The following is a 15,566-nucleotide window of genomic DNA, read 5'->3' on the forward strand; positions in this document are numbered from 1 at the left end:
AACGCCAACTGCACTAACGGTCGAATCCATTGTCCTCGGCACACTAACAGTCGGCGGAGTAGTGGTAGTAGTACTTGGAGCTGTCGTTTCTCCCATGATTATTTATTCCGCACTTTATTATAGCGATCAAAGTTCACACGGACGCTATAACACTGCACTGCACTCAGTTCTAACGTCGGGAAGTCACCAAATTTATAGCTACGGAGCTATTAAATAACATACGCAGTTTAACATTTATAAAGTTTATTATAGGTTAAACACAGTCCACAGAAGATAGTCAGTACAGTACGGAAGAAAGAAAGTAGCACAGTACACTGTAGAAGAAGAAATACAGAAAAGAACATAAATCGTATTTAAAATGCAAGCGAGAGCGATCGACCTGCGCGCAGCCTTCCGGCGTCGGATAGCGGATACGACTGAGCTGGATAGGAAAACCGAGCGCGCACGAATGCGCCCGAATGCGCCCGAAGATAATACCGTTGTTCAGCTTTGGCTTTGTATTTTTAGGAATATTTTTTTGTAAATACTGTGGCAACACCAAAGTCACGGTTCGAATTTAAATCTTGCTCTGTCATGAGCTGTCAGAGCCAGTATGTCATAGAACTACTACCAGTGCACATCACATCTCGCTATTCTCGTTAATGTTCTCGCAATTTTGTTAAAAGCACTACTGCCAATCTCTAGACTATTTAAAATCAGTGCTGTGTAGCCGAAGGACGCCGTGCCCATCTGTGCAGTGGAAAAACCTAGGTCTAAGTTGGCCGACTGAAGGTAACGGTTCTGAGCTTACCTCTAGCTTGCGACAAGGGCAGCCCGGACCACCACCAGCAGTCCACAACAGAAACCAACGGTTCAACCCACAACCACCGGATTGCAAAGGTAACTTCGTCTCACACTATCTCGCACTTAAATTTAATTCCATAAGTTAATTTGGCATACAACAACTTTCTTGCTCAACCGGCCCTAAAGTATTCCCCTATCGTCCCATTTTTTACAGTCCACTCTCTCGCCAGTGAACATTTTGGTCTTCGAACCGGATAATTTGAAAAGTGACCTTTGGTTTTTCGTTTGTCGTTGTCTGTTGCTTATTCAAATTCGTTTCGTCATATCATCTGCTTAATTCTAAATTTAGGGTAGACTTATAAAAAAAGTCGAGGGTAAGCAAGAAAGTTGGTGGTCGTGTAGTGGTGCTTTAATAAAATCATTCGGTCACTTATTTAATTGCGCTGGCAACATTTTTCATAATTGTCAAGTGTCAACTGTCAGCTGTCTGTCATTGAAGTTGTGGAAGGTGAATTGCAGTTTGTTTTGAACATTTTTTTGTGTATTTACTGCAATTTTGTGTAGTTTTGTGTTTATTAATATGGGAGGCAGTGATAAGTCTGGCGAGAAAGATGATGCTGGCGTAGACATGGTGATGATTGCTCGTGATTATCAGGTAATGAGAATAGAGTATTTGCAAATGTTGTCGGATGCTGAATTAGCTTTGTGTGACGAGAGTGAATTGTGTGCAATTGCGAAAAACTTTCATGAAGCTCAAATAAAACTTTTAAGTGCTGCTCCGCGAAGCGAGCACCGCGAGATTTGTTCCCATACCGCGATGTTCGACTCGAAGGTTAGGGCAGTGAGATCGCGTTTGCAGAATAGGAAGCAGGCCTTTGCTGGGGCTTCCGGGGTATCGGGGACGCCGCAGCCGGTCTTGCCGAAGTTGCCGAAGTTACAAATTAAAGCTTTCGATGGGAAAATTGAAAACTGGGTAACATTCATACAGTTGTTCAATTCTTTAGTACATAAGCGAACAGATATTGCCCCTGTTGAAAAATTACACTATTTACTGTCGAGCGTGCAAAATGAAGCATATGACCTTATAAAAAATTATCCTGTCACCGATGACAATTATAAGGTAGCATATGAGGCGCTGTACAAGCAATATAATAAAATTAAATTAATTGCTACAACTTATTATGATAAGCTTACTCAGTGTGAACCTGTAAAAGTGTCTCGGCCTAGTGACCTACAGCGGGTTCATAGGGTCTTTACTGAAAACTTGTCAATATTGAAAGGTTTCAGCTTGCCGGATAAAAACTTTTTACTTATTCAGTTACTGTGGTCGAAGCTGGATAGGAGCACGAAGGAGCAGTTTGAGCTAGAACACAACTCCGATGATATCCCGGAGTTTAGTAAATTGCAGAATTTTGTTGAGAAAAGATACCGAGCACTAGATGCTGCAGGGTCAACGGGCTTCGTTGCTAGTACCCCTCAGCCTAGCAGTAGTAAGCCTTCTAGTAAGCCAAAAATGGCCTTGGTGGTCACTGCTCCAACGTGTGTAGTCTGTAAGCTGGCTCATAGTCTTGTATCTTGTCCAACTTTTTTAAAATATGACCCCGCTGATCGGTTCAAATGTGTGAAAGAAAATAAGTTATGTATTCTATGTCTGTCGGGGTCTCATTCTGTCAAGTCCTGCAAGTCAAAACAGCGGTGTGAGCAGTGTCGTTTCTCCCACCATACGCTGTTACATTTTAATAATGCAAATGTGCCTGCCTCCCCGGCTGTGGATGTAAATAGCTTGAAGCATCCGTCTGACACATCGAATTCGCTGGCAATGGTGGCAAGTAATGTGGCGGCCTCTTCTTTGTTTGCAACTGCCAAGGTTTTGGTGAAGAATGCCCAAGGCGACTTGGTAGCGGTAAGGGCTTTGCTTGACTGTGCCAGTGCTTGCAACTTTATAAGCGAGGAATGTGCAAAGAAGCTTGGTCTCCGGGCAGAATATGGGAAGCATGCCGTGACTGGCATTGGTGATGTGGTTTCTAGGCCCGGTGGCACATTGTCATGTACTGTCTCGTGCAGGCTCGGGAAGTCTGATACTGCTATTACAGTAGAGGCTTATTTGTTACCAAAAATTTGTCCGGAAATGCCAACGGATCATGTTGATGTCTCATCATGGCGACATATCAGGGGCTTAGAGTTAGCTGACCCTCATTGGCATATTCCAGGACCTGTTGACTTGCTCCTGAACGTCAACATTCTCGCTTCTTCGTTGCGCCCTGGTTTAATCCATGGGGCCCCTGGCCAGGCGACTGCCCTCAACACCATCTTCGGGTGGATTTTGATGGGTGACGCAGGCGACTGTGCAACGGACATCTGTCGTTCTCGGTTCCGTGGTAACAGTTGTCAACTGGTCGTGGGCAGGTTATCAATTGACGACTCTATTAAGAGGTTCTGGGAGTTGGAAGATGTCCGCTCTCCGAACACCGTCATTTTGTCGAAGGAGGATCAGCTGTGCGAGGAATATTTTCTCGCTAACTTTCGTCGCACAGAGGAAGGTAGATTTGTCGTTCCTCTACCTTTCGCTGACACTTCCAATAAACCCACCTTCTCGGGCTCTCGAGCCATTGCTCTTAGGAGATTTTCGTCGCTGGAGCGAAAGTTACTCAGTAACTCCGACTTCTACAAAAACTATGTAGCCTTTATGAAGGATTACGAAAGCTGTCGCCACCTTGAGGAGTGTGACCCTCCAAGGGTGGATGAGGGGAAGTTCTTCTACATCCCCCACCATGGAGTATTGAGGCCCTCGTCAACCAGTACTCCTCTCCGGGTCGTCTTTGACGCCAGTGCCAAGGACAGCCGAGGCATCTCGCTAAATGATGCGCTACTGCCGGGGCAGAAGCTGCAAAATAACATTTTCCACTTGCTCCTTCGTTTTCGGTGGCATAATGTTGTTTTCACGGCGGACGTCAAGCAAATGTATAGACAAATTTTAGTGTCCCCGGAAGATGCTGAATATCAGCGTATCCTATGGCGTCCGTCTGTCAATGAGCCTGTCCGGGACTATCGGCTGCTGACCGTTACTTACGGCGTTTCGTCCGCTCCTTACCAAGCTCTCCGAACTATTGCTCAGTTGGCAAGGCGATCGGGAGAAGAATACCCTTCCGGTTCGGCAGTTCTAGACCGCGACATCTATGTCGACGACGTGGTGTCTGGAGCTCATTCTATCGAAGAAGCACGGAAGCTTCGTTCGGAGTTGTCGACGATATTAGCTTCTGGCGGTTTCCATTTGCGGAAATGGACGTCGAACCACCAGGAGTTCTTCGACGGTGTCCCCTCCTCAGACTTGTATTCTGAAGACTTTCGGGAGTTCAACTCCATTGGGGACATCTCACTAAAAATTCTTGGCCTCTCGTGGTTACCTCAGGCAGACGACTTCACCTTTCGAGTGGCTGTCGAAGATCGTCGGTGCACTAAACGTACCATCCTCTCGGAGATTGCTCGGATCTTTGACCCTCTGGGCCTTCTCTCACCTGTGACGTTCTTAGCGAAATATCTCATGCAGTTGCTGTGGGTCTCAGGTGTCTCGTGGGATGACGACGCGCCAGAGAACCTTGTATCCGAATGGCGAGAGTTCAAAGCACAGCTGCCTTCGTTGAAGTCCGTGTCTGTCCCGCGTCGTATGGTCAAGGATTTCGTCTCGCTCGAAGTTCACGGGTTCTGCGACGCCTCAGAGCGAGGGTTTTGCGCGGTGGTTTACGTTCGAACGTCAGGCGAGGACGGAACGCAGTACGTCCAGTTGGTCTGTGGTAAATCGAGAGTGGCACCCCTGCGTAAATTGTCTATACCACGTCTCGAGTTGCTGGCCGCGGTACTACTTGCAGACCTAGTGGAGTCGGTCGCAACGGCTCTGGAACCTCTCCACAAAATCGACAAGGTGTACGCGTGGTCTGACTCTAGCGTTGCGTTGACTTGGATAAAGTCTTGCCCTTCCAAGTGGAAAACTTTCGTGGCTAACCGCGTGAGCCACATCCAGGAGATTATTGCTCCTGATTGCTGGCGACACGTGAGGACTGGCGACAACCCTGCCGACTGTGGGTCGCGGGGCCTCTTGCCGGACGACCTGGTCCACCATAGTAACTGGTGGAAGGGTCCATCTTGGCTCGTGCTGGACAAGTCTGACTGGCCTAAGTCAACGTTATCAGTCGACGTGGATGTCCTACACGAAGAGCGCAAGGTGACTGTCCTTACTGTCTCTGTGCAGGAGACGTGGACAGACAACCTAATGAATAAGTTCTCGGCACTGAGGACACTCCAACGTGTCCTCGCCTATTGTCTTCGTTTCGTGCACAACGTAAGAAATCGGAAGACGCCCAACAACTTGTTGGACGGTCCTCTAACACCCCTGGAGATTAAACAGGCGCTTATGTTCCTCGTGCGTTCTGTTCAACAACACCACTTTGCTTCGGAGATCGAGAAAGTGAAAAACAATCTTTCGAACTTTCTCCCGAAAGCATTTAAGAAATTGTCTCTATTCCTCGATGACGCGGGTCTCTTGAGGGTGGGCGGACGCCTGTCGCGAGCTTCTCTCGAATTCGATGTTAAACATCCCCTGTTGCTACCTCGCGACGATCGTCTTACCTCCCTCTTGATCGACGAGTACCATAAGCGTTTCATGCACCCAGGCGTCCAGACGCTTCATAATTTGCTGGCGCAGCATTTCTGGATACTGTCCCCAAAGCGAGCTATCCACGCAGTCACGTCAAAATGCATGAAATGCTTCCGTGTTCGACCACTCGGTGCTCCTGCGCCGTTCATGGGCGACTTGCCGTCTTATCGGGTAGCCCAGCTCAAAGCGTTCCTGAGTGCTGCTGTCGATTTCGGGGGACCTTTTGACATAGCTCTGGGTCGCGGACGAGGCAACAAAACCTACAAGGGTTACATTTGCGTTTTCGTGTGCACCTCGACAAAGGCTGTACACACGGAGCTCGTCACTGAGCTGTCCTCAGACGCGTTTCTCGCCGCGCTTCGCCGCTTCGTCGCGCGTCGTGGTCGGTGTAACCGGTTGGTGTCCGACCAGGGGAAGAATTTTGTCGGCGCGAGCAATGTTCTGCAACGTCTTGTAGGAGATGCTGCGACGCATAGTGAGATTAAGTTCGAGTTTAATCCGCCAGGCAGCCCTCACTTCTCAGGTCTCGCTGAGGCCGGTATCAAGGCTGTTAAAACACATTTGGCTCGAGTTATTGGTAGTCAGAGGTTGACGTACGAAGAGTTTCTAACCATCTTGACCCAGGTCGAGGCTCTTCTTAATTCGAGACCCCTTACTCCTCTCAGTACCGATCCCAACGACCTGACGGCTCTGACTCCCGGTCATTTCCTCACCACGGAGCCCCTGTCGGTCGTGCCTGAGGAAGACCTATCAGACGTTCGGGTTAGCCCTCTCCAACGCTGGAAGCTGCTTCAGAAGATGCACCAGGACTTCTGGAAGAAATGGTCGAAGGAGTATATGCATACTCTCCAGCAGCGGATGAAGTGGCACGATAGGCAGCCCAACGTCCAAATTGGTGCACTAGTGCTCGTTGTGAACGAGCAGACGAGCCCAATGAAGTGGCCGTTGGGTCGCATCATCGACACACACCCCGGATCCGATGGGATCTGTCGTGTGGTTACTGTGCGCACAGCCACAGGGTCGTACAAACGGCCTGTGGTCAAACTGTGCCCATTGCCTGCGTAGTTGCTTTAGAGCGCTACCTTTGTGTTGTCCATCTTTTCGTTTTAGTCTTAATATTATCGCACTTACCTTACTTTATTGTTTCCTTTTCGCTTAGTCAAAATACAATGCATTTTGGTGGGCGGAATGTTCAGCTTTGGCTTTGTATTTTTAGGAATATTTTTTTGTAAATACTGTGGCAACACCAAAGTCACGGTTCGAATTTAAATCTTGCTCTGTCATGAGCTGTCAGAGCCAGTATGTCATAGAACTACTACCAGTGCACATCACATCTCGCTATTCTCGTTAATGTTCTCGCAATTTTGTTAAAAGCACTACTGCCAATCTCTAGACTATTTAAAATCAGTGCTGTGTAGCCGAAGGACGCCGTGCCCATCTGTGCAGTGGAAAAACCTAGGTCTAAGTTGGCCGACTGAAGGTAACGGTTCTGAGCTTACCTCTAGCTTGCGACAAGGGCAGCCCGGACCACCACCAGCAGTCCACAACAGAAACCAACGGTTCAACCCACAACCACCGGATTGCAAAGGTAACTTCGTCTCACACTATCTCGCACTTAAATTTAATTCCATAAGTTAATTTGGCATACAACAACTTTCTTGCTCAACCGGCCCTAAAGTATTCCCCTATCGTCCCATTTTTTACAGTCCACTCTCTCGCCAGTGAACAACCGTTACTTTTAACTATATCGCTCGGCCGCGGGAACGCGGCGCGCAGGCAATATTAACAATAATATTTAAAACATAATATAATGTGTTGCTACAGTATTAACAGTTGTATTCATATTTCATACAAAATACAAAACATCTGACCCAATATACTGTATTTAAAATAAATTAAATACATATTTTACACCATGCATGAAATAAAGCACCAGATAATTATTAGAAAAACACAGGTAGGAGTTATTTTTAAACACAAGTTCTATTTAATAAATCGGATAGAAATATAAAAAGTAGGTGAGTTGACCGTGACGTCACAATGTAATGTTTCATAATATGAATTCCATATCAGCAAATCGTTTAGACAGTTCTAAAAAAGTAACTGATTTGACTAGTAGAAAAATGCTCTATTGTACGATAGTTGTTGTGCAAGATACTATTGCAGGCACTTACAGATTATTGACGCCAATCCTATAGGGAACGTGGATGAACTGTAGAGGGCGGCACTTGCTTTGGCGTGAAGTGTCAATATACAGTTCTGATTCAGGCCACAAGATGGCAGACCCTCCAACGAACGCGCACGGTCCCTATTCAAGATTTTTTTTATTTCATTGTATAAAAAAAATCATTTGATAACTATTTTCTCTCATTTTCAGGGGACCACAAGCAGCTAAAACCATCAGCAGCCCACTACAAGCTAGCAAAACACTACAACTTAGAAATATCCCTTTTCGAGCGCATGATCCGTAACGGGATACACGCGCGTACCCTCACGACACAGAGACGTATGCGGCCAAAATTTACCAGTCTTATAGTACCAGTCATATATGAGAGACTTGATAGCCACCCTAGTGTGTTTGAATATATGGATGTGAGGGGAATGAAGGAGAATTTGTGGTTTTATAGCCATGATGTTTATGAGGATTCTGAGGTAAATATAGTACTTATATAAAGTAAAGTTTTATAGAAAAAGTCGCAGAGACGAATGCGACCAAACTTCACCAGTCTTATAGTACCAGTCATATATGAGAGACTTGATAGCCACCCTAGTGTGTTTGAATATAAGGATGTGAGGGGAATGAAGGAGAATTTGTGGTTTTATAGCCATGATGTTTATGAGGATTCTGAGGTAAATATAGTACTTATATAAAGTAAAGTTTTATAGAAAAAGTCGCAGAGACGAATGCGACCAAACTTCACCAGTCTTATAGTACCAGTCATATATGAGAGACTTGATAGCCACCCTAGTGTTTGAATATAAGGATGTGAGGGGAATGAAGGAGAATTTGTGGTTTTATAGCCATGATGTTTATGAGGATTCTGAGGTAAATATAGTACTTATATAAAGTAAAGTTTTATAGAAAAAGTCGCAGAGACGTATGTGACCAAACTTCACCAGTCTTGTAGTACCAGTCATATATGAGAGACTTGATAGCCACCCTAGTGTTTGAATATAAGGATGTGAGGGGAATGAAGGAGAATTTGTGGTTTTATAGCCATGATGTTTATGAGGATTCTGAGGTAAATATAGTACTTATATAAAGTAAAGTTTTATATAAAAAGTCGCAGAGACGTATGTGACCAAACTTCACCAGTCTTGTAGTACCAGTCATATATGAGAGACTTGATAGCCACCCTAGTGTGTACGAGTATAAGAATGTGATGGGGATGAAGGAGAATTTGTGGTTTTATAGCCATGATGTTTATGAGGATTCTGAGGTAAATATAGTACTTATATAAAGTAAAGTTTTATATAAAAAGTCGCAGAGACGTATGCGACCAAAATTTACCAATCTTATAGTACCAGTCATATATGAGAGACTTGATAGCCACCCTAGTGTGTTTGAATATAAGGATGTGAGGGGAATGAAGGAGAATTTGTGGTTTTATAGCCATGATGTTTATGAGGATTCTGAGGTAAATATAGTACTGTTATAAAGTAAAGTTTTATAGAAAAACTCGTACAGAAGAATGCGACGAAACTCCAGTCTTATAGTACCAGTCATATATAGTCACCCTAGTGTGATTGAATATACGGATGTGAGGGGAATGAAGGAGAATTTGTGGTTTTATAGCCATGATATTTATGAAGATTCTGAAGTAAATATATGTAGTACTTTTATTCAAAGCTTTATAGAAAAATTCGTTGAGATAAATGCAACCAAACTCCAGTCTTGCAGTGCCCGTGATATATGAGAGACTTGATAGCCACCCAGTTTTAAGAGTATGTACAAGGATGTAAAGGGAATCAAGGAGAATTTGTGGAAACCTGGGTACAAACAGCAATACTCTTAACGGTACATCGGTGGACCTTATTACAAAAGGCATAAGGTCCACTCCACCGATGAACAGTTAACAGTGTGGGCGATGGTACTAATCTCGAGGTGTCACATGCGTGTTGCCTTCAGAAACATGACACTTGAAGAATTCCATACTGTATGTCTTGGAAAAACCTCATAGGACTCTTTTCATTATCTATAAAATATTATCATAATTATAATCGATTCCAGGGTTTAGAAGATAGTTGGAGCCACAGGAACACGTTCGAAGCGAAATGGTGCGTGGCCCTGGCAGACTACTTGCGCAAAATGAAGTACACACCGGGGGAAATCACCATACTGGCCACCTATACTGGACAAGCGACGCTTATTAAAGAAGTATGTATACTTGTACCCATGTAATTTAAACTAAACAGCTAAAAAAACGTACATGGCAGGTGAATAAGATGGCGCTGCAGTAACTGGCCACCCTAAACTAAAAATGAATCGTATTCACCTATAAAGATAACTAATTTTAGTAGGTGGCTAGGTATTGAAACCTTATGCTCGCTTTCGCTCGCTTTATCGATGTACAGCCCAAGTAAAAATAACTCTGTTTAGAGCGTACTGTACATCGCTGTATACCTGCAGCCTATGGACCAGATATACCCAGCGATCGCTAAATGCTCTGCGGGTCCAGTACAACGATGCGTTCTGGGTGCTGTTGCGGCTGCCGCGATTCTGCAGCGCGTCCGGGATGTTTGCGGATGCGAGCGTGGACGGTTTCCACGCCACGCTCCGCAAGCGTTGCGCCGCGATGCTTGGTAGGGTGCGCGACAGCCGCCGCAGCCTCCTGGACGTCGTGGCTGACAGGTGGGACAGTGGCCTTCTGAAACACTGGTCCTCCATGCACGTTAGCCTCAATAATAAATTTAATTAAATGTAATATATTTAATATTATTGCAATATTTTTATTTGTATAAATTTTACGTGGTTGTAATTTATTGTAATTTAATTTAATTTAATTTTTATTGTAAATCTTGACAATGTTATAAGTTTTAATTTTTAATTTTATTTTATTTTATTATTTTAAATTTAATGGAATTTAGTTACGACGTGGATTCTATGGTCCGAAATAAATGAATTTTATTTATTTATTTTATTTATTCTTCTAGAGTGGCCAGTTATTGGCCAGTGGCCAGTTACTGGCGAATTACCCTATGGTAAAATTTATATACAGAGAATATAAAAAATATGTCTAGTAAATTGTTTTGTATTTTCACTTTCAATAAGATTTTAATGCTTCTAAAATGTTCACAGCTAACCAAAAACTACGATTCTCTTCGAGACGTCAAAGTGACAGTAGCCGACAACTACCAAGGCGAAGAGAACAGGATAGTCATATTATCGCTAGTGAGGAGTAACAGAAACGGCAAGATCGGGTTCCTTTCTGCTGAAAATAGGATCTGTGTGGCTCTATCCCGCGCTAAGGAGGGTAAGTTATGTAATTACAACATTATTTGTATAAGCATAGAGTTCAAATTCAAAGTAAGTCTCAAATACCAAAGCGAAGGCAAATCAAAGCAATAACAACCTTATGTATATAAGAATAGAGTTCAAAGGTACATTGATGTAGAACTAACGGGAAGAGATCAGGATAAGTCATAATGAGGAGTAACAAAGACGGCAAGATCGGGTTATAGGATCTGTTTTGCTGTCTCGTGCTAATGAAAGTAGGTACATGAGTGTTGTAATAACGACCTTATGAGTATGAAAATAGAGTTCAAAGTATCAATGGTCGATAACTAATAGTTGAAAATATATCTAGCAACACACGGGATAGTCATATTATCGCTAGTAAGGAGTAATAGAGACAGAAAGTTTGGATTCCTTTCCGCTAAAAATAGAATCTGTTTAGCATTGAAGAAGGTAATTATTGTAATAACGACCTTATGACATTATAATAGAGTTCAAAGTAATTTCGTGGACTCTTAAGCTTATTAATACCCTTTCCGTTTAATTATGTAACTACATTTAACGGTCGGCAACCTTCCAAACAAAATTGAAGTTCAATGTCACACGCGCACGTTTCGTCACAGGCCGGAGTTTTTTATGAGTCACACCAAAGAGAATAGAGTGTATAGAGGCGAATTGTGAAGCGCTGGTGGCCTAGCGGTAAGAGCGTGCGACTTTCAATCCGGAGGTCGCGGGTTCAAACCCCGGCTCGTGCCAATGAGTTTTTCGGAACTTATGTACCTACGAAATATCATTTGATATTTGCCAGTTGCTTTTCGGTGAAGGAAAACATCCTGAGGAAACCGGACTAATCCCAATAAGGCCTAGTTTCCCCTCTGGGTTGGAAGGTCAAATGGCATTCGCTTTCGTAAAAACTAGTGCCTACGTCAAATCATGGGATTAGTTGTCAAGCGGACCCCAGGCTCCCATGAGCCGTGGCAAAATGCCGGGATAACGCGAGGAAGAAGAGGAGGAGAGGCGAATTGTCAAACTAAATTATGTAGCCACCGTAAATTTACTGCCATCTTTCGACAGAAGATTAACACTGTTAGAACGCCATTTGACTTTATATGTATATAGGGTCATTTTTGGACCGTTAGCCATATTGTGCGAGGTGATTAGGTAGGCCATACTGAACAACTTTTTCTATCGGACTAACTTCGAAATCACAAAAATTTCATACATTTTGGTCGAGTGGATGTCGACGTTTTCTATGGGAAGGCCATTTTTTTTTCTTTTTTTTTGGGATTTCGGGGTTGGTCCCATAGAAAAAGTTGGTCAGTATGACCTACCTAATCATCTCGCACAATATAGCTAACGGTCCAAAAATCACCCTATATAACTGTGAGTTTTGGAAGGCAAGTTCCTATAGGTAAACGTTGTATTTGCGCACATACCTAATAACTTCGAGCAACACGGAAGGGAAGCGGCATTCGCACTATTTCCCCTCTGCCGAGGTACAAGATTAGCGCGTCAATCTAATCTAGCGCGGGTAATAAAACTAGTTGCACTTGGATTCTTCACTAGACCGAGTCCAGAGTCTGGACTCGGTCTAGTCCGCGCCGCGGCCGCTAGTGACGCGCGCGTCTGGACTCCAGACGCGCGCGTCAACACTGCTGCACAAAAATGCCTGTTTGCTCGGTTTTTTGTTATAAAAAGAGGTCGGGGACATCAAATTTGCAAAAAGAAAGTGTTACATTTCACATGTAATATTTTTTTTACATATCATACGTTTAATTACATTTAAATACAATTATTATATTTTAGTCTCAAGTAATTGTTGGATTTATCGATTTTGCTCGCTCAGTACAAATTGCGGATCGGTCGAGCGACAAATCCGACTTCTCATCTCTCAGAATACAATGACATACTTCAACGAAAATGTGTTAGTGTGCGTGTTGTGACACTAGTCACTCGTCCGTACACAAAAAGAGATCGAGGTTTGCAAGATTTGTCTTTGACGTGTGTCATTTTCTATGTATTTGTGTCGTCATTACAGAGGGCCTACCGCGAACCACGTTCGACGTGTTGCCTCCCTGTCACACTTACGTATGAATTTACAAGTGCCATAGAGAGGCAACACGTCGAACGTGGTTCGCGGTAGGGCCTCTGATTGGATTTTGTATGTAGTGTGTGAGAAGTGCGACTGTGTGCACCTTCCCCCCGCGAAAAATGGCAGAAAGATTTGTACGGTGAGATATCGCTTGGGCCCCTCCCTTCCGACGTGTCGGAAGCCGGTGTTGCTCGAAGCCTAAAGGTAACAATTTTTTTTTTTCAGGTTTCTACATATTCGGAAACATGACTGTCCTGCAATCTTCTAGTCGGCTGTGGAAGCAAATCAACACAAGATTGATTGAACAAACCGCTATTGGCGACAAAATAACGCTTACATGCGAAACGCATAAAACTACTGTTGATGTAAGTATTATGCTTTGTCATTCTGTCAAGTTTTTTTTACGGCATGTTCGCGAGAAGAGTCAACTTTTTCTCTAAGGTAGGTAAATTTAATATTATTCCTACTCAGAATAACGAGCTCTTTAGATCTTGGAGAAAAAAATTACCCAAAATTTTCAGTAATTTTACTTACTCTCCATTTTGTAACCGCCGTACAAAGTGTTTGAAAAATGGTTACAGAAAGGAAAAACAAAATTTGGGACGCTTTTTTTTCTTCTAGTAGGATCGAAAGAGATTATTAGTAGAAAAAAACATCAAATTTACCTATTTTATTTAGAAAAAAGTTCTCGCAAAAATGCCCATTAGCTAATAGCTAGCTTCATTTATTTCATATTGTCTGGGTGCGTAGCCAACGTGCAATCGTTAAAGCTCCGCTAACACTTTCTGAAGAAAGTATCTGTGACTACTTTTAAGTTATTTCGCTTTTACTGAACTGTGACGCGGTGGGCAAAGTTATGTTAAAGAGCAAAATTTTATACTTTTACGGTACATCTAGTAACTGTAACGCCGATAAATAAATAAATGAAATCTCTGATAATTGAGTTCTAGGGCAGAACATGGACTGTTGCAGCATTCTATTTTTTTTTAATGAATGTGCGACATGCCATAAGATTACCTACGTGTATTTGTGACTATCAGCGCCACTTCCCCCTTCACCGACTTCGCACCTTGCCTATAAGATATATTGTGTTTGTGTGTGTTCAAGTAAAATTATTGTGTGGTGACCTCGAGCTCTTACTCAACTTATCATAATGGGTTTCTGTGCAATCGGTGGCTATTAAATCATTGCTAATTAACTACAGTAGCTCATTGGTATGCTGATGCTTTTTGCAATTAATTTACTCTTCTTGTAAAAAATGGAATAAAAAGTCGAAGAAATATGTCTTTATCCAAGACTGGTATTTTTCTGCGCTGCACGCAAAGTCATAAAAAGTTTGAACAATAGTGTTGGTAGGTTTTGAGTCAAAACTTGAAAAACTTGACTCGTTTTTATGAAACTACCAGTGGTGGATTTGCCCTTGTAGTAGTAGGCCCGAGCCTAAGCCGGCGAAAAATTAGGGGCGGCAAATTGTGACAAAAATTCGCTGATAACAAGAAATGACTTAAAATGTAGTCAATATGATGGGTGCTGAGAAAGGGGCGGCTATAGGACTCGGGGCCTAGGGCGGCAAAGACTGCAAATCCGCCACTGGAGACTACGCCACAGTATAAATAATAGTACTAGGTACAGAAGACTCACTCTCTAACAAAACGCGTCTATTACGATCAGCACAGATATGGCCACTAAAGTGGCGACAGCGCCACGCGCGGCTTAGGGTTGTAATAAAACGGTTTTTATTCTGACTTGATAAAATACATGAAAAAAAACCGTGAAATAAAACCGTTTTTTTTCTGGAGTACGTTTTTTTTCAAACGTATAAAAACTCAAAAATTGCAAGGCAGTTAATACTTTTATACGGTTGTTTTACTTGTTTTAGACTTTATGTTAACCATTAAACCAATTTAATTTACTAACTTTGATTAATAACAACATAAATGAAATCTGTAGTGGTAGTTATCGCAATTTACTGTTGGCAACACCAACGCCTCTCGTCGCCGCATCGGGGCACTTAGTTTTAAGTTACTTATATAAATAAATCACGAAAAACCGTTATTGTGGCATATTTTTGTTCATCTGAAAAAAAACCTAATTTAAAAAATTTCCATGGTGCCAGGTTTTTTTCATAAATTTGAAAAAAAACATTTGGTTTTTTTTTCTATTTGCAACCCTAGCGCGGCTTATGGCAAACCCCAAAATTGGGGTCGAACGGATGTACTTTTAGGTACCTGTAGCAAAGCGACGAAATCGCGGAGTGAGACACGCCTGGTTACGCTTAAAAAGCTTCAGTCTTTTAAGGCCCGAATCAAGTCCTTTGGTGAGCCTTTTAAGCGCAACTTAAAAGGACTTCGCTTTTGGATAAAAACTTATTGTGAAAAAAAAAACAAGATATAATTTATCTATAGGTATAAAAATAAATGAACACTAAGGAAAAGAGGCGTTCTTGAATGACCTAATCCAGGAGTCTCCAAACTTTTTTACCTGAGGGCCATATTGCGCCTCAGAAACTTTCGCGCGGGCCACCGTCGGTATTTGCGACAGGGGAGTGTCTCGTTGCTGCTATTAGGAACAGTTCTACTCTTAAT

At 43.0% G+C, this 15,566-nt stretch overlaps 1 protein-coding gene across 1 annotated transcript in view; it reads left to right on the plus strand.

Annotated features, from left to right (window-relative positions):
* Window positions 1-15,566, plus strand: part of LOC134670417 (NFX1-type zinc finger-containing protein 1-like) — a 28,504-nt gene that overhangs the window by 12,201 nt on the left and 737 nt on the right. Inside the window, exons 10-13 of the mRNA XM_063528265.1 lie at window positions 7,812-8,086; window positions 9,666-9,812; window positions 10,734-10,908; window positions 13,207-13,346. Of these exons, the coding sequence (XP_063384335.1) occupies window positions 7,812-8,086; window positions 9,666-9,812; window positions 10,734-10,908; window positions 13,207-13,346 (737 nt within the window). The remainder of the gene's footprint in view (window positions 1-7,811; window positions 8,087-9,665; window positions 9,813-10,733; window positions 10,909-13,206; window positions 13,347-15,566) is intronic.

The sequence above is a fragment of the Cydia fagiglandana genome, chromosome 13 (genome assembly GCF_963556715.1).
Source record: "Cydia fagiglandana chromosome 13, ilCydFagi1.1, whole genome shotgun sequence".
Classification (NCBI taxonomy): Eukaryota; Metazoa; Arthropoda; class Insecta; order Lepidoptera; family Tortricidae; genus Cydia; species Cydia fagiglandana.